We start from the raw sequence: 19,794 nt of genomic DNA, 5'->3' as shown, positions 1-19,794 counted from the left end.
AGAGGGGCGTGGACCCGTGCGACTGTGTTTTCTTCGGGGCGGGGACCCGTGTGACCGTGTTTTCTTCGGGGCGATCCCGGCCTCTAGCGTCTAGCGGTTCCCTAGCCTCCGCTTCCGAGGTTGCCTCTTTCTTGGCATCAAGCCTTCCAAGTTCCAGCGCCTTCCCTATTTGATAGCTTGATATAATTCCATCTTCTATTGGTCCGCTGGTCTTGTCCCAAGGGCCAATAGAATATCGATCTAATGTCTTGACAAAATTGCCCAGGGCACCCCTACGTCCGGCATTCGTTTCTGGCTTTGCTACGGAGGACACAGTACTAGTACACACTTTCTGCCTCGCTCTGTATCCATGTCTTCGGACAGCCAGGGTGCATTCACACATTCCCCAGCTAGCATTCAGCTTTCGATGTCCGAGACATGAACAACTTTTCTTATTCATTGCATCGGACATATCTGCCAAGGTTGAGGGACTACACACTGCACATTTTGACATTATCGCTATGATCATCTTTTCCGACATGGCAACTAATAGGCAAGGTGCCCAAATATGGCAGTCGAAAAGGTACATGTCTCTATGAGATCGACAAGACAGTACCAGCGAGACCACATTTCACTCTGTTCCACGCTCTTCTGGTAACAGTCATGAACATTAACGACAGCTTCTTTCGGCTTATTGCCCAGACTCGACGTGAAGGTAACAATCTTTCCGCGCCTCGGTTGTCACTTTCCCTTGACAGCTAGCCGGTAGAACGATACTCTACACTGCCGAAAAAAAGGAATGACTCTGGAAAATGTATTACTCACCTTTTGTTTCGCCTCGGGGCACTTTCGAGCGGCGAAACGCAGTGTTTGAATTGTTCGGGCAGGCTGGTGGGCGACGAGGCGTTTCGAGCGCACAGACTTGGTAAGTCCGAAGGGAGCATATCTCCTGACCAGCTCCTAATCCCTAAGACTTTCCTTTGACGGCGACCATTTTCGTCCATGCAGGATTTCTGACTCCTCTTGGCGTATCCCTCATAAGGCTGAATACGGTATATGGGTGTTGCATTTGCGCTTTCTTATCACCTGCCTCTTTAGGACTTTGGAGAGGATTTCGGCGCCATCGTTTCACATCTTCATTGGCTAGATTGTATCAAGTCTCTAAGCTTTCAAGTGTTTATCGTTGTTATCAAGTATCGAACCCCAACGGCGATAAGCGCGCCGTCATCATACATCATGCAATCTGCATGTAAATACTGGGGGACTCTGAGAATAATGTATTTCTTCATGTCCCTCTTCCAATCCTCGTCTTTTTCAGTGCCACCACAGTAACCACAATTCCAATGCCCTCAATCCAGCCCCTTCCAGTCGGTGTTGGCTATGGTGTCGTTGTTGGAATTGGGTTCTTCTTCGCTGCTGTTATGTGTGGTATCTCATACATTCAGGTGTGTACTGCATGAATTGGGCCAATGATGAGAGTGGCTGACCATGCGCAGAATCGATATACCAGGTTCTCAACGAAAACGAGCGAGGAGTTCAATACTGCCAGTACGCACATTTCAGAGTTATTCTTCCCCATCTTGTACCAAACATTGAGCCGCAAAGCTATGTCTTGGAGCGAACCCCTGCTCCTACTCCTGAGATCTATGTCATTATCCCAGCTTTCGTGCCTTGGTTAAGCAACGCTGACTCCGAAATGTGCGTAGGTAGAAGTGTGAAGCCAGGTTTGATTGCAAGCGGTATCGTGTCCGCATGGACCTGGGCTGCAACCTTGCTTCAGAGTTCAACGGTGGCATATGAATATGGTGTGGCCGGGCCTTTTTGGGTACACAAGTATCCTCTAAATCTTGCGAAAAGGGGCTCATTTGTACTAGTATGCGGCAGGTGCGACTGTACAGATTCTCATGTTCTCGATATTGGCTTGCAAAGTCAAGCAGAACGCTCCGAGATGCCATACGTACCTGGAAATCATCTACACCCGTTATGGCGTCCTAACGCATTGGGTCTTCATCTTCTTCGCGCTTCTGACAAACGTTCTAGTCAGCAGCCAGCTTCTCTTGGGCGGCAGTGCAGTTGTCACGTCTCTGACCGGCATGGTACGTATATTTCGGAGCTGATCCTGCCTATTTGGTGTTGACGTTGAGTCGCAAGACATGTTTCAAGAAGATTGTCCTACTCCTTAGACCTATCTTGCAACTCCACTTCCCACCTCGAAAACAAGCAATGCTGACTCCGAAATCTACGCAGAACGTTTATGCTGCCATCTTTCTTATACCGCTTGGGGTCTGTGTCTATGTAGTGTTGGGCGGTTTACGTGCAACGTTCCTTTGTAAGGCCTCTCGCAAGCACTTGAGGGTGCCTATGCTAACCTGATCACCGAGGTGACTACTCTCACACGCTCATCTTAATGGTCATCATCCTCTACTTCATGTTTTCCGCGTACGCAACGAATTCTCAAATTGGATCTCCATCTGCCATGTATCAGCTTCTCAAACAGGCAGCTCTGAAACGCCCAGTGTCAGGCAATCAAGACGGCTCTTATGTGACGATGAAGAGCAACTTCGCTCTCATCTTTGGCGTGATCCAACTCTGCTCTGGGAGCGGTACCGTTTTTTTGGATCAAGCTTACTGGCAGCGGGCTATTGCAAGCCGACCTACTACTGCTGTCCGGGCATACATTCTTGGAGGTCTAGCTTGGTATGCGATCCCATTCGGCTTTGCCACTACTTTAGGGCTTGCAGCGGTAGCTCTCACAGATTCACCCACCTTCCCAACGTACCCAAACAGCATGACCCAAGCACAGGTCTCTGCCGGCTTGTCGGCACCCTTTGCAGCTACGGCTTTGCTGGGAACAGGTGGCGCTGTGGCCTTGCTGATCGTTCTCTTCATGGCCGTGACTAGCTGTGCTTCAGCAGAGCTCATCGCAGTGTCTTCGATCTTGACCTTCGATATCTTCAAGACTTATATCAAGCCAGCTGCCACACCAGAGCAGCTCATCACCGTCGCGCACATCATGATTGGCGTCTGGGGTTTGGTGATGGCTATCGTCGCCTGCATCTGGAATGTCATCGGCATCGACCTAGGCTGGTTGTTCCTAGTTATGGGCCTCCTAATTGGTGGTGCCGTATTTCCAGCAGCCTTCGCAATCACCTGGAAAGGCCAAACGAAGGCAGGGGCTCTATCAGGAGCTGTGTCCGGGCTTTGTGCTGGGCTTATTGCATGGCTTGTCACCGCGCATCAGTATTATGGGAGCTTGAGCGTATCTACCACTGGAATGGGTATGTATACTTCGGAGCATCTTATTCCTCTTTCATACCACTTTTTGATTTGTAAGACATGTTTGGGGGGTCAAAGGGTCCTTTACTTCTCCAAAACTGTCTCACTATTCGGATGTTAGCCGTGAAGAAGAGATACTGACTCCGAAATGTCCGCAGAGTATCCAACTTTAGCCGGGAATCTGGCCGCCATCATGGTCGGTCTCATCGTCACAGTGGCTGTCTCGCTGGCTAAGCCAGAACCTTTTGACTGGGATACCACACGCTTGATCAACGCACCGCCACCCCTCATCACAACCCCCAGTTCCGGCTCGATCGACAAAGAAGAGAACGAAAAGGACGACCCGAACCAAAACAGCAACCTCCCCACCGTTCGAGACGAGGAGCGAGAGATGCGAGAAGACGAACTGGCAGTCGAAGAACCCAGAAAGCTTCGACGAGCCTTCAAAGTCGCATGCATCGCGTCCTTCCTGCTCACCCTCTCCATGGATTTCCTGATCCCGATACCCATGTTCCTCTCCCAGTACATCTTCTCGCAAGGTTTCTTCATCGCTTGGGTGGTCATCACCTTCTGCTGGGTCTTCTGCTCGACGGCCATCTCCGTGATCCTGCCGCTCTGGGAAACTGCGGGCTTTTTCCGGGATCTATACCGCGAGGTCGTGAGAGGTGAGAGGGTGGGCAGGTGAAGGAAAGGTCTCGCTGCGTTTTGAACGGCGACTTGGAGGCTCAAAGGCAGGGATACTACATAGAGCCTAGGAGCGACGTAGATCGATAGACTTCAATAGATCCAGATTTTCGCTCCCCACGAAACGCACACCCTTCCTTCCTTCCTTCCTTCCAACACAACGCCCCATCCTCACCGCCGAGTGAACAACACCAAGATCGTATCGAAGACCGCCGAGGGTCTTCGATACGAACGCCGAGAGGTCCCCAGGGGGGGGGCTCCCGTCACCGTAGATTGGAGATCGCATCCCATCGGAGAAATGTACAAAACTCACTCCCACCAACGAGCCCGAGCGGGTATGGTGTCGTGAACGGTAGCGGACCCGTAGATCCCGTCGGACATGCAAAGATTTGCCGGAAAAAGGGGAAAGTCGGGGAGTGGAGGTCGAATCTTACGTACTTCGGGCGGTTTCGATTTGGCTCTCGGGTTTGGAATTTCTTCGGAAAAAGGGTTGGTGACGTTGTTCTGGCTCTCTGTGTGTGTGTCTGAGAGGCATGGGTAGATGGCCAGAATGTGTAGGGTCGCAGTGGAGGAGGCCTTGAATGGATAGGGGAGAGATGAATGGTGGCAGAGGAGATGTCTTTCACCCGGCGAGCGCGTGAACAGCAAAGTGGTCACCAACCAGACCAAAACTGAAAGTGGTTCAACCGATGAGCAGAACTTCTTTTCGCATTCTAGCTATGTGCATTTCTAGTCTAGGGGACGAAAACCGAGATGCACAACATTCGCATGCGCGATCAGCAATCGTCTGAGCGAAACGCCTCAGCATGCCCTGCTCCGCGTTGGACTCCTTTTAAACCCCTTGCTTGTTGGTACATCAAGATAACAAAATCTCATCATCGTCAAGTCCATTTTCTTGTAGAACGCTACCTTGCCTGGTCACTCTTCATCACTAAGTCCATTAGCATATCCGTCTCTGCCTCCGTTGAAAGTAAGCTTGAGCTTGGGGGCTCCGTTGGCACCCGATGCCATTGGCGTACCGACACTCGAGACAGCTGCTGTTGAGCGTCCGTCGGCAGGTGTGGTGTCATCAAAGTCTTGGAGCTGGGGATGCTTCTCCGTGTCTTCTTTCAGCTTCGCCACAGTAGCAGCCTATATCGGAACATCAATCAAGTGCTCAAAGTGTCACAAAGGAAGAGTATAACATACCTCAATCTTATCCGCATCTTGGTAGAGTGGACTGCCATCCTCATTGTAGAGCCTGGCATTATCGCATAGAAGGCGAATGTCCTCCCTATATTCCTTCAGGCTCCGGTACTCCTTCTTGTTGATCTTTTTCTCGATCTGCTCCATGCATATAGGGTTACGGATGAGCACGTAGTAGTCGGGGTAGTCGTTTTTCGGTACCAGCTTGATGAAAGGATCAATGAAGCCTTTGATTAGTGGGCCACCTTCGTCATCCTCCTCGCCGGGAACCTCTTCTTCAAGGTCCATGAGATACTGATAATTGCTATTGAGGATCTTCTGAAGAAGGTTGCGCTCACTCGTGCTGAGAGTCTCAATAGCTTTGCTAAGCCGTGCACCACCACGTTTTTTCTTGGGCGCTGGCTCATCGTCGACGTCCTCGTCCGCTTTACGCTTTGCACCGGCTGACTTGCGGTTACGCTTCTTAGATGAAGGGGCCACGGAGCTGTCCCTGGATATGTCGGGAGAACTCTCTTCTCCTGCAGCTTTCTTCGCCCGCTTATCTTTGTTCGCGTTGCGCCTGTCGATCTTGGCATGTTTTCGAGCCATGGCATCCTCGATGGTATCTTCGTCGTCATCAACAGCAGCCAACCATTGCTCTTCGGTGAGCCCGTCATCATATTTGACCCGCGTTCTCTCGCGAGCCCCACGACCAGCGATCTCCTCAATCTCTTCAGCGATAGGATTGTCCTCTTGCATATAAATATCCGGAAGTTCGTCCTCGCCCATCAATCGAGGAAGCTTGTCCTCTTCTGGACCGTATCTTGCGTTTTTAGCTCGCTCCTCATCCATTTTTCTGAAGAGCGTAATTTCGTTCTCTGACCTAGCCATGATCTGGTTCAAATCATCGTCGTCCATTTCTTCTTGCTCTGCCCCCGCCTCTGCAGCCTCGGCGCTGTCGAGCAAGGTCCTCAGCATGGCATCTCGCTCTTCGTTTGTGGACTTGTTGTCGAATCGGCCAGCTTGAATGACTTTGCCATCCATATCCAACTTGTACTGAGCTCGTTCGAGAATCTTCTCTTCAATGGAGTTGGAGCTGATCAATCTCAAGATGCGGACTTCGTTCTTCTGACCTATACGATGAGCACGATCTTGGGCTTGCAAGTCCTGGTGAGGATTCCAATCCGAGTCATAGATGATGACAGTATCAGCGGTTTGAAGGTTCAAGCCGAGACCTCCGGCACGTGTTGAAAGCAGAAAGCAGAAGTATGGTGATTCTGGATCGTTGAATTGTGATAGCAGCTCCGACCGGTCGTCGGACTTCGTCGACCCGTCAAGTCGTAGATACTGCATTTCTCTAAGTCGTAAGAAATCTTCCATGATGTTCATGATCTGGGTCATCTGGAAGAACATCAATACCCGATGGCCTGAAGCCTTGAACTTGGGTAATATGCGATCGAGAAGCTCGAATTTGCCAGCGGTACGCCACAGCATATCATTGCTGTAATGCGTAGGGTTCATTTGATCTTCCACCTGCTCGAACACGAATGGATGGTTGCATAATTTGCGCAATTGCATCAGCATATTGCTGAGACCGCGAATGCCGGTCTTGCCGCCTTTGCCATCCGTAACGGAGATCTTGTTGTTTTTGACCAATTGTTGGTATAGCTTCGCCTGCAAGGCCGAAAATTTGCATTTGACCACTCTCTCTTGCTTGTCGGGTAGGTCTTTCTCGACATCTTTCTTGAGGCGACGTAGCAAGAATGGTCTAAGGACCTTGTGCAACCGACGAATGACTAGCAGTTGCTCTTCTTCGGTGAGCTCCATCTTGTCCTGACCTCCGGTATTAGCGAATGGAGTATTAAACCATTCGTCAAATGATTTGACCGATTTGAAAATAGTCGGTAAGACGAAGTTAAGGAGAGCCCACAGCTCTGGAAGATTGTTCTGCAGAGGAGTCCCGGTCAAAATGAGACGATAGCGCGTGTTGTAGTACTGAGTCAGGGTGTTGCTGAGCTTGGACTGGGCATTCTTCATACGATGTCCTTCGTCAACGATCATATGGACCCACTTGATTCTGCTGAGGACAGGTTTGTCTTTGATGATGTATTCGTAGGTGGTGAGGAGAACCTGAAAGTTGCCGTACCGGATCTGCGACTGTTGCTGTTTGCGAGCAAGGGGAGGCCCTTTGTAGACAATTCTGGATACTGTAGGTGCCCATTTCTCGAATTCGAGGTTCCAGTTCGTAAGCGTACTTAGAGGCACAATGACGAGGAATGGACCATTTTGCTTCTTCTTCTCGATGAGATATGTGAGCAAACTGATGGTCTGAATAGTCTTTCCGAGACCCATTTCGTCTGCGAGGATACCGTTGAGGTTGTTGTTGTAGAGCGATATCATCCATTGGAGACCCTTGACCTGGTACTCCTTCAACGTTCCACCTTCGAGATTACTGGGTTGCACCTTGATCTCTTCCTTGATACGATGGGCGACCTGATAATAGTCCACCTTAGGCCCGCCCTCCACTTCATCCTCGCTTTCACTAAGATCGTCCTCGGGCATCTCCACTTCAGGATTATACTGTTCGACAGCACCCCTCTGCTGCTGTTTCACGGAAGCAGCAAGCTGGCTTAAGAAACCATCCGTTTGCTTTAACAAGTGTGAAATGCGGGAGTCCTTCGCCTGGCCAAGAAGCTTAAGGTATGTCTCTTCGTCATCGTTTCTCAACGCTTGTAGACGCTGTTTCGCAGTTCTCTCGACACGCTTCTGCTCCTCTTTCTCGATGTGCTGATGCTGCGCCAGCATCATTCGACCTAGCTTCTGCACTCTGACCCTTTGCGTTTCGGCTGCTTTCTTTATTTCTTCGCCATGCATGAGTATCGACTGAATGTGGTCGTTCTGCTTTTTCTTCTCCTTTGTTTCCCTAGCATCTCGCTGTTGCTTCTCTAACTTTTCGGTCATGCGAGCTTCACGAAGAGACTGCCTCTTCTGTCGCCGGTACATCGAACGGTTGGCAGTTTGAGCTAGATTATCGTAGTGCACCAAATCTCTGTGAACTTGTTGGCGTAAGGCACGTTGCTTCGGAAGCAAGCAAAGCATCTTATATTCAATGAGGGCTTTCCGCTTTAGGGAGTCGTCCTCTTGCGGCGTGTCACTCTTGCTTGTGTCCCACACAGCAAGATTGGCGGGCAGACTCTCGAGCTCTGTTTTCCTTGACGTGATACGATTGTAAGCAATGCGCTCGCGCTCGTCCCGGATACGGTCCCCATCCACACCAGCTAAAGCTCGGCTCTCGTACAGATCCAGCTTTCGCGACGTCAGAAGGTTGGAAATGCCAAGCTCGCGATCACGACGGAGTCGATTGACGTCGACACCGGTTGGCATCAAAGGATACACTTGAATCCGGTTTGCTCTGACGGTGTGGTTCGCATAACTGATGCTAGGCTTGATGTAATTGTGGGGATCGCTGTACGTTTTGTGCATATGTAGTCGCTCCTTGTCCTTTGCATCCTTCTGCTTCGTCGTGCGATGGACGTCTTCTAGGACCTGACTGGCAGCTGCGACAGCCTGCGCAACCGTTGGTGGCTGCTTGCTTTGCTGTGATTTAAATAGCTGCTGTTGCAGAGCAGGAGGTATCGCAGCATTCTTGCTGAGCATTTTGAACGCCAATATCTGGTTCTTAAGGATTCGCATCTGCTCATCTGATAGACTGCCATTGCTGTCAGCCTGTTGCTTTGGCGGTGAGCTCGCCGGTTTCTCCACGTTGCCTGTGAGTTGCATTGTTGCAGAGCCAGATGCAGTTGCCGAAGTGGCTTGGGCCGATAATATACCATTTGACGTGGTGGTGGGTGCATGTCCTGGCATTCTGTATCAGTACTCACTCGTTGTGGCATGATGATATGTTACATACCGTTGACGCCATTGGTCTCTCCACCATGATGCTGCTGCTGACCTTGTTGAGCCTGTTGCTGAGCCTGTTGTTTCAAATACTCTGCCTGTTGGCTCCTGAACCGTGACTGTTTTTGTACCGCGGACAGGATATTTTGCAGTTTTAGGAATTCCGGGTCATCTGACCGGACGCCTTGATCTTTCAGCTGCTTGTATTTCTATCAAAATGTTAGCCCAAGTTTGAGAATACTCTGAAATGAGAGGTGCTAGGTTGCGAAAGGTGTTGAAAAATGAAATTGTGGGAAATCTTACGGAATAGGTCTCAGTGATGGCAGCCTGGGTGAGACCCTGAGGAAGGTTGGGCGCAGTTTGGACAGAAGCCATGGCGGCGGCCGGGATTAATGATTATGATTGTCGTAGATGCGGTAGTAGTCAGCAAGCGGAGGTGTTGAGACGCGGCGCAAGCGAGTGGAGGAATGGATGATAGGGCAAGGCGCCGTGGGATGGAAGAAGCGCAATGCGAGAATGAATGACAGGCTGATTGCCGGGGTCGGTGTGAATGGCAAGCTTGGCAAAGGAAGGGTGACCCTTCAACGCGTCTCGGGAGACGTGTTGAAGGTTGTGAAGCTTTTGTATGGCAAAAGGGTGATGGCGGGGTCCGAGGCACAACTTTTGGTTGATGAAGCGTATGCTGCAAAGTTGGTCACTCTCCCTTCCCTGAGGTGGAGATTTTAGCGTCTGATTCTGCCAAGCCACTAGACTACGGCTATCCCTGAGTATATTTACGCCGTTTTCCGTCGTACTAGGTTTGTGTGGCATAATGACCTACTACTTTGGCAAACAATCTTGTAAATAACAGCACCTGTTTCATACGGCTGTTATCAAAGTCTAAGCTACACACTGCTCACGCTTTAAATCCGCGTAGCCAATTTGAAAGGAACCACCGGGGTCCTCTCCTTGGCCAATACTCTCATTGCCCAGAACCCAAAGACAGAGTCTCCTCGCCCGGCAATGATCCTTCGGGGTATACGACTGATGAGTCTGGTAAGACCGATCTCCAGACCTCTCAATACAACCTCCAACGCCAGGTCACAAGCATTCTGCCAATGCCAGATTTCACCGAGACCGACAACGCCCAACTCTAATGCAGTTGGATCAGCTCATGCGTATGAGACGTTAGTAGTACTGAGCGCGCTTCGTTTCATCGGCGGTGGAGGAGGCGGTGGTTTCTTTGCTCTCGACGGCGGAGGCGGTGGTGCTTGCTTCTTACCATTCGGAGCTGATGTCAGTGTAGAGTAGCTCGTACTACGGGATGGCGCGGCGCTGCCGTGTGAAGTAGCGGGCGAGGCAGACCTCTCCTTGTACGACCGATCAGGACTGCTGTTGCTGTTGAAATTAGACTCGTCGGAAGGATCACTGAAAAGATCGTTCTCTGGGCTGATAGTAGATAAAGGCCGCAGCTGTGCCCGCTGGTTTCGAACAGTAAAGTTATTACTTGGAACCCGTGACATTCGCCGTGGAGGCGAAGCATCCCGATAGAGCTGTGTTGGACCTTCGAAAGTTGTTGCGCGGTTCACGCCAGGCCGGGCGGAGCTATGTTCGTACCCGTTCACTTCTTTTCGAGGAGACTCGACAGAAGGAACATAAGAAGATGCTGCGCGTGTAGAGCGAATGGCTGGCCGATTCTCCACCACGGGGAGAGGCTCTTCTTCTATTGGATTGTATCTGTCCCCGTACGCATGTGCGGTATTGGAACGTGATCGAGACTCCCGGCGGTTGTCTCCACCATCAGCTTCGGTTTTTCTGAAGACTTCGGTCAACCTAGAGAAGAAGGAGCTGTCTTATCGTAGAGTCTTACCCTGCAGGCCAATTTTGCTTCAGCTGCATTAATACATCGCGACAGCGGTCGTAATACTTGAGCTCGGCATCCACGAATGATCCGAGGTCAGCAACGCTGTCGACCTCTGCCTCTTTGATCTTTGCCATCGTTAGCTTTGTAATGGTGAGGGATATTCTACGTAGCGCTCACGTCCTGCATCCGGCGGTAAACGTCCTCGCTGGTTTCTTCGTATTTGGCTTTCTGTGACCGCAGCTCTTCTTCCACTTTGAAGTCCTCTTTCTTCGCTTTCTGCATCTTAGCTAAGGATGCATCGTAGGCTAGTCGACGGCTCTCCAACTTCTTTCGTGCAGACTGCACTCGTCAGATCTGCCCTTTGCGCGTATGAACAGGACCTACTTGGTATTCCTTCATCTGTGCGAGGGATCTCTCGAGCGACTCAAGCCAGCTTGTAGTCGCATTTGCAACGTAGGTCTCTTGAATGCGACCAATCCTTTCATTCGTCCTGCCCATGCCTGCGCCAGCGTTAGCCTTGAGAATGAGGGTGTCAACAGTGAAAATCACTCATGAGGCATTGGCCAAACTCTGAATCGTCCTCAAAATCCTCGCCATGATTGACCATTGTCGAACCCAGGTAAGCAACTGGTAGGATCTTCTCCTTATCGTCCCCCTCTTGGCGTTTTGATAACGTTTTGACGTAGGCTGTCATTGATCGTTGAAGGCGCTCCATGCCTGGAAGCAGTTAGTCCAGGATCATCTGGGAAGAGTGATAGCGCTCTGTGCTACCTTCTTGCCTCAGGCCCATCTCTACCTCCAGCGATTTAAAGTCGTCCGAGACGCTTGTCTTGACCTCACCACCCATTCTTTCCCCCGCCCATTGCTTGAACCTGCCGAGCTTCTTATTGACGTTCATATTGTGGATTGCTGCTGTTTGGTGGTAGCTTCCTCAGTGGTGAGCAGGTTTTGGTCCGGAATGTAGGAGTGGACACGATGCCAATGCCGTGAACCGATGTCCTCAAGAGCCGTGGGTGTTCCAAGATCCAGCTAGAACAAACGATGAGAGTTTCGAAGATGCTTTGGAACGACAGACAAGAACGAAGGAGAAAGAGGATCTGGAATAATCTTGAAAAGTTGGCTGTTGATGTCAATTAGTTGTTGAGAAGCAATAATGAAGATGCAGCTAACCCCACTTCATTCGGGATCGAGGACGTGACGCACTAATGCCAAGAATAGCAGCCAATCAAAGGAATCCATCAAAGGGGCTGCTTTTGACACGATCACTACCTTACGTATCCAGATCATAGGCTTTCGCTCCATCTACAAGCCATCAAATATCTAATTTTTTTTGGGGGCGGTAATACAATTGTTTCAGATTTCTAGGCTTGTTTCGTACTTGGACGTCTCCTTGTTTGATTCGCACGATACGTATGTTCATGTTTCATTTGACACATGACGAGTCCGGTTTGAGGCCGCTATTTCGGAAGACAAAAGGCTGGTCTTGCTGAAGCTATAAAATTCCTCACATTATCGTTTGTTCAAAACACCTCACACTCTTAATCTTTGGTTTTCTGCGTGCCTCGTAGTAATCCCGTCCGCCTAGCTGCAATGAGACCTGCTTTTTGACCCTGTGCTGCATACCGTGAAATCGTCGACGCTTTACCAATATGTTGATGATTACCACCTCCGTGAGGCTAGACAGATGTGTTAAAATAACAGTTGCAGACTCAAAAGTGGAGGGAACCCTTACATGGTCGACTGGGTTCATGGCAACACCACGAGTCTTGGGCCACGAGTTGCGCTTCACAGCGAACTTATGCTTGGCACGGGAGGCCTCTAGAAGCTCGATTAGTCTGTGTCTGTGAACACGCCACAATGACCCAGTTAATGACATACTCAACAGTGGTTTGTCTGTTCGTCCACCTCCTGCCACAATGCCAATCATGCCCCTCGCGCTGCTCTTGATGACCTTCTTTGCACCACTGGGTAGCTTGACTCTCGTCTTTCCCTCATCAGGATTGTGGCCGATGACCGTAACGTAATTTCCCGATGTCCGCCCCAAGACACCACGATCGCCCATCTTCTCCTCCACATTCGTCACCACTGTACCTTCGGGTACGGAGCCCAAGGGCAGGACGTTTCCAACGGTGAGAGTAGCCTTCTTGCCAGCATAGATAAATTGCCCGGTGTACATGCCCTCGTTGGCGATGAACGTTTCTGTATGGAGTTTGAAGCGGTAGGGGTCACGGAATTGCACTTTGGCCAGTGGTGCCCCTCGGCCAGGATCGTGAATGATGTCTTTGACGACGCCTCGGATGTATCCATGCTTTTCTGCGAAATCAAGGGTTCGGAATTGCGCTGGGGCCTTATTCAGGCGAGTATGGGCCGCTGGTCATCTGTATTAGGTGCAAGTCATCTGGGGCTGTCTTGAGGGGGACGTACTGAAGATGGATCCACGACCCTTCCTCTGGTTGCGGATCACTCGACCCATCGTGGCTTACTGAATATGGCTGTCAGCTATGACATAGGTATGCTCTAGGCGTCTACTGACCAAAAGAAGTCGATGCGTTTGAAAATTGTAAGTCGTTCAGTTCGGATCTGCACTTTGTGGGAGGACTCGCTTGGCTCAGCATTAGCGGGGCGCTAATTTTTGAGCCGCCGTAGCAACCTCACTTCGCGCCGTGGACCTCTTCTGTCTTCCATCGTCACTGCGCTGGGGTTGTTTTGCATAATCAATTCGTGGTAGAGGCTGGCCACGGTTACCTTTTGAAAGCTCTATATCAAGCTGCTTTCTACAAAATGTCCCATCGCCCAGAAGTCCCTCATCCCAACGATGACGCCGCTCAAGTCGAGGAGTTTCTCATCAAAAATTTCCTCGTTCTCAACGCTAGAAAAGATCGAACCGAAGCCAAGCTAAAGGCTCAGAAAACAATAGTCGACGGGAGCGGATTGTATGAAATTTCAGAAGAGGATTGGCGCGCAAAATATGGCATTCAAGGAGTGATATATACGACGAGCTGCAACGTAGCAAATATGGCTACGTAGGAATCCAATTAACTTTCCCATTATACTTATCCAAAATTTACGATTGATGATGGTTTAAGCATAGCACAGAAATTGTTGGCAAAGTATTATTTTGGCTGGAAAGATTATTCTCGCCATCGGGGTTGGAGCAGGTGTCAAAGATGCCATTACTAAAAAGGCCGTCGGAAGCTCCGGAATCTTCATTACTTGTGCTGTTGCAGTCACAGTCAATAGCTTTGCTTACCTCTTCTGTGGAAGCAAATGGATCTTTAACAGTGGATGGAGCTGGGAACGACTGAAGATACGACACACAAGTGTTCCGAGAGGGCATGGATATGGGGATTCTGAAAGATCGCATAATGGCTGTCGCTGATGATTAACGAGTCTTTCAAAAGTCTATGCGTACAATCACCAGTCTGGCACCTTCCAGATTACTGGTCCCTTGTGTCCAAATCACAATCAGCTTTCTTATTGCGTTGCTTTGCGCTGGGTATCGCGTTTATCATGGCTGCAACGTCGGCCTCGGCCTGTTTTCCCATAGCTGCAGACGTCTTTGATCATGTATTACCAATGACATCGTTTGTCTGGAAACATCCTTTCTCAAAAATATTGTATGGAGGCGGATTGCTTACAGAATATCATCATGGCGCAATTGCTCCGTTCTGTTGTATTGGTGTCGAGACCCTCGAGCCGAGACACGGGCGCAAAATCTCCAAAATCTACGCATAGCCTCTGGCCGGGATTCAAGGAAACAGTACGATGCGACATGGACACTTACATCGCAATCCGTCATGCGACATCTGGGGTTGCATGGAATGGCTGAATAACACGTTTCACTGGGATGATGGAGCGTGGAGATGTGGAATGGGTGTTGGCGAGGAAAGATCGCGTCTGCGCCCAATCCTGCACCTCGCCAGCAACTATCAAAGGATGGCAATGCTTGCCATGTGTCATTACGCGGCTCCACATAATGGTTTCATTTATGGGAACAGGAGCTGAGTGATAGCATTGAGACTACCTAGGCGTCGAACTTGAAGCTAGAACGATACCTATCAATTCAGATTTAAACGCAAATCGCGCTCCCGTAAGATGTAGTCCGTTCATCTAATTTCACGCTTTTCTGACCCAAAGTTGGGAGCTCCTAGCTGACATAAAACCCCCCAAACAAGAAACGCCAATGTCTTCCTCAGAGCTCTCTGACATCTCTTCATCACTATCCAGTGATGAGGGCATCGCGTCAGTCCCGATTCCAAAGGGCAAACTCGACCATTATTTCAAGCAAGGCTTGAGCGCAACACCGACGTCGCCGCCCGCAAAGAAAAAGCGCCCACCTTCGCCGGCCCACGAATACGTTCTCGCAGACAACCCGGACATTGCTGTAAGTACTATAGATGGTCGATCCTATGTTGCCAAATGCTGCGCGCCTTGGCCGGCAGGAAAGCATTGCTGATCCCTTTGACACGCAGTTCCTCTGCATGTTCCGCTCGCGCTTCAGTGACGCCTTTCCAAAATCATTTCCCCATTATGGGCCGCAGGACATTGAGCGTGGCGTGATAGATCCAATACCTGGCGACCAAGTCGAAAGACTGCTATGTGCTCTGCTGGGCTTGGTGTTGAACAGGAAGAAGGACATCGAGTAGGTCCTCAACGATTCATACACATAGCTATTTTGCCCAAGCTCTATAAGATTTATACATTTCCCCTTTTCTCCACTGACTATGGTATCTTTCGTGAATAGGAAGGGTCATTACACCCGGGCACTAGAGGAGGCAATACAGACACACAACTCTCAATGGCCTCGCGTGTGGAATGGCAAGAATCCCCTTCATGGGGGAGGCAGCTTCAACAAGATGAGCCCGGAGGAGCGAGTGCGTGTGGATAGAAGCTGCTGAAACGTATGCCGATCGCTGACTCATTGTGCACAGCTTACACTCCTCAAGGCGCTTGCCATATGGTCACTTGAGTCCTCAGAAGCCGTGAAAGCCATCATAAAAGAGTCATACAAGCAGTCTCGTCACGATGATGATCTCAACCAGCCTCTTTCGGTGCAAGCCTGGGGTCGAGACGGCGACAAGCGCAGGTTCTGGCTCATCGAAGGGCAGGACGACACGCATTTCCGACTCTACCGCGAAAGTAACCCGGCTCTGAAGAATAACACATGGCGCAGCGTTGCGGGAACTATCGATGAGGTCAAAGAGGTCGCCCAGCGTCTGGATGAGGAGAATACCCAGGCTTCACGGCGGTTGCGTGACCGCATAAATGCAGCTGTACCTCGTTTTGAAGCATCTGAAGAGGTCAGTCCATTAAGTGGGGATATTGTGACTCTATCTAAGACGGCTGATGATACTGTTCCAGAAACGAAGACGGAGAGACTATCGTCTGGCTCGCAAAGCACAATTCGTACGGCCGGAACCAGGCTTCTCCCTCTACGAGGGTCGGACCCGTGGGAAGCGACCAAGATATACTTACTCGGATGAAGAAGACGAAGGCTCAGACGCGCTGTCTACACGACGATCGAACCGACAATCGGGCATCTCGACTCCGGCGGAGTCACATGGACCTACCTTTACGGCCAGCGGTCGACAGGTCAGATCTAGGCACGGTGGTGCATATGGCGAAATAATGTTGAGTGGGCAGCAAGATGCCACGGGACACTCTAGAATCGGTGATTTAGACGGAGCCGAGCACGACGACGATGAGGATGAGCCAGTAAATCGTGGGCTCCCTCGAAGGGCTGCGCGACAGAACAGAGTCAAAGCCAAACCTCTTTCCGGAAAGCACACCGAAGTTAACGACTCTCTGGGTTCAATGGATGACGAAAGCGACGCGACTTCAAGTGGGAATGAATGGGACGGAGGAGACGAAGATGAGCCTGATGACCACGTTGATGACGACGAAGAAGATGAGGATGTTGATATGAGTGACAATTCAGGGGCTGAAGAAGAGGGAGACGACCCTCGACAAAGCCTGGTGGTGTCTTTACGATATATAAAGAGCCGCCCCTCTCCACCGAGCCAAGACACGCCGAATGTTGCTGCAATCTCTGAGGACCACAGTATTGCCCAAATGCCGAGCAGCAATTCAAAGGGATCGTCAGAGACGGCTTATTCGACAGACGACCTAACCAAGCCCTTACAAGATGCGCCCAAATCCACCCAAGATGCAGCGCATACCCAATACTCAAGGTCCACCGCAACTGCGAAATACGCTGCTCCCACAGACCCACGGCTTCAAGCCGGCCACTCTGGTCAAAGCACCCCAATTGCTCCAGAAAAGTATCACACCCCATTTCATCCCAACCACTCGCAGCCTGAGGAGCACCCTGCACCAACAGCCTCATGGTCACGCCCAGAAACAGGCGTGGTGGCACCTAATCGCACTCAGATGTAGCTGGTTACCTACATCAGTGTACACGCTCCTGTCGAAATCTTGCAGACGCCCAAGGTGTCATACTGTAATATTAAGAGTAGATTGCAGTATTTTAATGGACTCATTGTTGCCTTGAACCTCCTAGACAGCTTCATAGCTCAGACAAACCATGAATTCGTATCAAGCTCACTGGTTTCCGCTCTTCTTGTGCGGTGCTATCTACACAATCTGTTAAGAACGAGCCATTGACCCCGAATCAGCCAACCCCATAGCCTGCTCTGCATTCCAGCGCGCCCAGATGGCAATATACTGCTTTGATAACAGTGCTGCTAGTTCGTGCCCTCCATTGTTCACACAGCCTCTGTCACAACAATGTGAAGCCGCCTGCGCCCGAGACTCCTCATCGAATTGGGCGTGAGCGCTTTGCTGAAGAATGGCTTAACATCTGCCTCCGATCGGCTCTAATGATCCCCAATGTGGCCTGTATGTGGTATGCTATACCGCCCGCGATTTCGACCGAGCCCCATAGCCAGCGCTTCCCAACCGTATGACTCGGGACAGCAATATGCATCCATCCGTCATTTACTCATCCCTTGACTTCATCCTCTGGAATACTCGGAATGCTCCAGTTATTTACCCCCCACCACCATCGTCTGACCTTACCCCCCAGGTTCCGCCCACTGAACGAAGCGCCTCTGTTCCAGTGCCTCCAGCCACTCAACGCCAGCGTCCACAACGTCCCCTGAACAAGCGGCAACAGGACCTGATCCCTCCCTGTTATCCACGCAATTCCATACCAAGTATCCACCCCGTGTAGACTTGCCAAGTAGCTCTGTTCGAAACGGAGGTCCGGGAGAGGAGGGAGATTTGTGCGGCGAGGGACTGGTTTGACTGCGGAGGAGGGGATGCTGTTTTCGGAGCTGGCGATGGAGGTTGTGGGGGAAACGGGGCGTTTGGTGGAGGCCGCGGTCGAAGGGTTGAGATCGTGGGCGGGATCAGGGTTGTGTTTTATGGAGGCGGATTGGATGGTGGAGGCTATGTCTACTGCTGGGTTTGACATTGTGGGCGATGCTGCGGTGGTTGTTGAGAATGAATTGCGGTATTCGGTCTTGGAATTGTACCTTAGCGTTCGCGGGTAGAGCTCCGACTCAATGCGCTAGCCTAGTTTGGCCGCAGATGTCAAAAAGTTAACCACACGAGTATGATATTCCTTCGGTATCTGGCCGTTCCAGTCCAATTTCGCTCACAATGGCGAGCCGACGGGTACCATACGTTCTCCAGTCACTATCCTTGAGGAAGAGAAGTTTTCGGAATTTCCAATGCCTCTACTCGAGCCGCAAAGCATCAACCTTCAATGGCATGACCGAGCTCTCCGAGGATGTCGATCCCTTGTCCTCAATGCAAACCCCCGGACCCTCAGAAGAGCATCGCGCATCATTCGACCCCATAGCACGAAGTAGACGACGGAAGACGCCCTTACCATCCAGCAGGTCAGCCTCCGCACTCTGCACCTTTAACCATTCTATTACTCCTCTCGACCCCCTACAGCATCCAGTTTCCTTGAACGCTGTCCGCTTACATGCCCCAGATACAAATTCCGATCTCCAAAATACTACCGCGGCCCCCTCCACCCGCATCAACCACCGCCCGCCACCGACCCCGACTCCCGCGAATTTATCCCGGGGCCCTTCTCCCTCCCCCGTCTCCAGCAAACCTACCACTCAACCGTCGCCCCCGATCTCCTGACCCTGATGTACAAACATCACCCACCCGGCACCCTCCCCGGACCCTCAGAACCCCGTCTGCGCTCTTGGGACGGCAGCTCGCCATATCACAAGAACCGACCACTGCGGGGACCGAGGGGAGGACCTACGCTGCTGCTACTGCGGCGGCCCATCACTTTCAGAAACATCCCGAGGCTCGAAAAGATTCACGTCCACAGCTTCTTGAAGGAAGCCGGCTCCGAGGCCGCCCACCTGCAGGTGGCAGGCATGATCATGCAGGCCATCACCAATGTGCGCGCGACCGTGTTCCGCGCCAAACACACCATCGCCAATTTCAACCTGCGGAAAGGAAGCCCTTGCAGCGTAGGGGTGGAACTAAGGGGAGAGGATATGTACAATTTCCTCGCCAAGGTGACCGAGGTGGTGATGCCAAGGATCAAAGAATATAAGGGTGTGAGGGGGAAGAGTGGAGATAGCAGTGGGGACATTGCGTGGCGATTTGGATCGGAGACGGTGGGGACGTTTCCGGAGATAGAAATCAATTATGATGCGTGAGTGGTCCTATGCTCTTCACCTCTGTTGTTACGGGATGGATTGGGGGAAAGGGATGTTGGTATGGGGTGTTGACTGACATGTTAGAATTATAGATATCCGCCGAAGATGATTCCGGAAATCCATATCATTGTTTGCACAACGGCTACGAATGATAAGGATGCGAGATTGTTGTTGAGCTCGATGGGCGTGCCATTTCATGGGAAGCATGTAAATTAAATGAGCCGGGCGTGTACAACATACGGGTCTCAAAGCGATTGTATAGCATGCGGGAAGACCCTATCCGGATGGCCCCAAAGC

General features: G+C 51.0%; 7 protein-coding genes across 7 annotated transcripts; 3 read left to right on the top strand and 4 right to left on the bottom strand.

The window, feature by feature from the left end:
* Positions 1-1,322: 1,322 nt before the first annotated feature.
* On the top strand, positions 1,323-3,940 carry HO133_000438 (uncharacterized protein; the record flags this gene model as incomplete). The annotated part of the gene is made up of 7 exons (XM_037291377.1): positions 1,323-1,424; positions 1,476-1,527; positions 1,686-1,804; positions 1,854-2,075; positions 2,227-2,308; positions 2,361-3,257; positions 3,414-3,940. The coding sequence occupies 7 exons, from the start codon at positions 1,323-1,325 to the stop codon at positions 3,938-3,940; spliced, it is 2,001 nt and encodes a 666-aa protein (XP_037152812.1).
* Positions 3,941-4,857: 917 nt separating this feature from the next.
* Positions 4,858-9,375, bottom strand: HO133_000437 (uncharacterized protein; the record flags this gene model as incomplete). Its single annotated transcript, XM_037291376.1, has 4 exons — positions 4,858-5,070; positions 5,128-8,960; positions 9,014-9,209; positions 9,304-9,375. 4 exons carry the CDS (start codon positions 9,373-9,375, stop codon positions 4,858-4,860), a joined length of 4,314 nt encoding a protein of 1,437 aa, XP_037152811.1.
* Positions 9,376-10,151: 776 nt separating this feature from the next.
* Positions 10,152-11,741, bottom strand: HO133_000436 (uncharacterized protein; the record flags this gene model as incomplete). Its single annotated transcript, XM_037291375.1, has 6 exons — positions 10,152-10,794; positions 10,850-10,968; positions 11,021-11,182; positions 11,228-11,343; positions 11,393-11,560; positions 11,615-11,741. 6 exons carry the CDS (start codon positions 11,739-11,741, stop codon positions 10,152-10,154), a joined length of 1,335 nt encoding a protein of 444 aa, XP_037152810.1.
* Positions 11,742-12,381: 640 nt separating this feature from the next.
* On the bottom strand, positions 12,382-13,316 carry HO133_000435 (uncharacterized protein; the record flags this gene model as incomplete). Its single annotated transcript, XM_037291374.1, has 4 exons — positions 12,382-12,519; positions 12,576-12,661; positions 12,722-13,213; positions 13,268-13,316. 4 exons carry the CDS (start codon positions 13,314-13,316, stop codon positions 12,382-12,384), a joined length of 765 nt encoding a protein of 254 aa, XP_037152809.1.
* Positions 13,317-15,026: 1,710 nt separating this feature from the next.
* Positions 15,027-17,239, top strand: HO133_000434 (uncharacterized protein; the record flags this gene model as incomplete). Its single annotated transcript, XM_037291373.1, has 5 exons — positions 15,027-15,227; positions 15,316-15,485; positions 15,588-15,717; positions 15,775-16,143; positions 16,205-17,239. 5 exons carry the CDS (start codon positions 15,027-15,029, stop codon positions 17,237-17,239), a joined length of 1,905 nt encoding a protein of 634 aa, XP_037152808.1.
* A 565-nt stretch (positions 17,240-17,804) lies between these two features.
* HO133_000433 (uncharacterized protein) lies at positions 17,805-18,278 on the bottom strand (the record flags this gene model as incomplete). The annotated part of the gene is made up of 1 exon (XM_037291372.1): positions 17,805-18,278. The coding sequence occupies one exon, from the start codon at positions 18,276-18,278 to the stop codon at positions 17,805-17,807; it is 474 nt and encodes a 157-aa protein (XP_037152807.1).
* Positions 18,279-18,466: 188 nt separating this feature from the next.
* HO133_000432 (uncharacterized protein) lies at positions 18,467-19,713 on the top strand (the record flags this gene model as incomplete). The annotated part of the gene is made up of 3 exons (XM_037291371.1): positions 18,467-18,708; positions 18,807-19,493; positions 19,590-19,713. The coding sequence occupies 3 exons, from the start codon at positions 18,467-18,469 to the stop codon at positions 19,711-19,713; spliced, it is 1,053 nt and encodes a 350-aa protein (XP_037152806.1).
* Between the last annotated feature and the right edge of the window lie 81 nt (positions 19,714-19,794).

Source organism: Letharia lupina, assembly GCF_014066315.1.
Source record: "Letharia lupina isolate WasteWater1 chromosome Unknown contig_10, whole genome shotgun sequence".
NCBI classification, from domain to species: Eukaryota; Fungi; Ascomycota; class Lecanoromycetes; order Lecanorales; family Parmeliaceae; genus Letharia; species Letharia lupina.
Note: the sequence above shows the minus strand (reverse complement) of the source record. Positions and strands in the feature narration are given on the sequence as shown.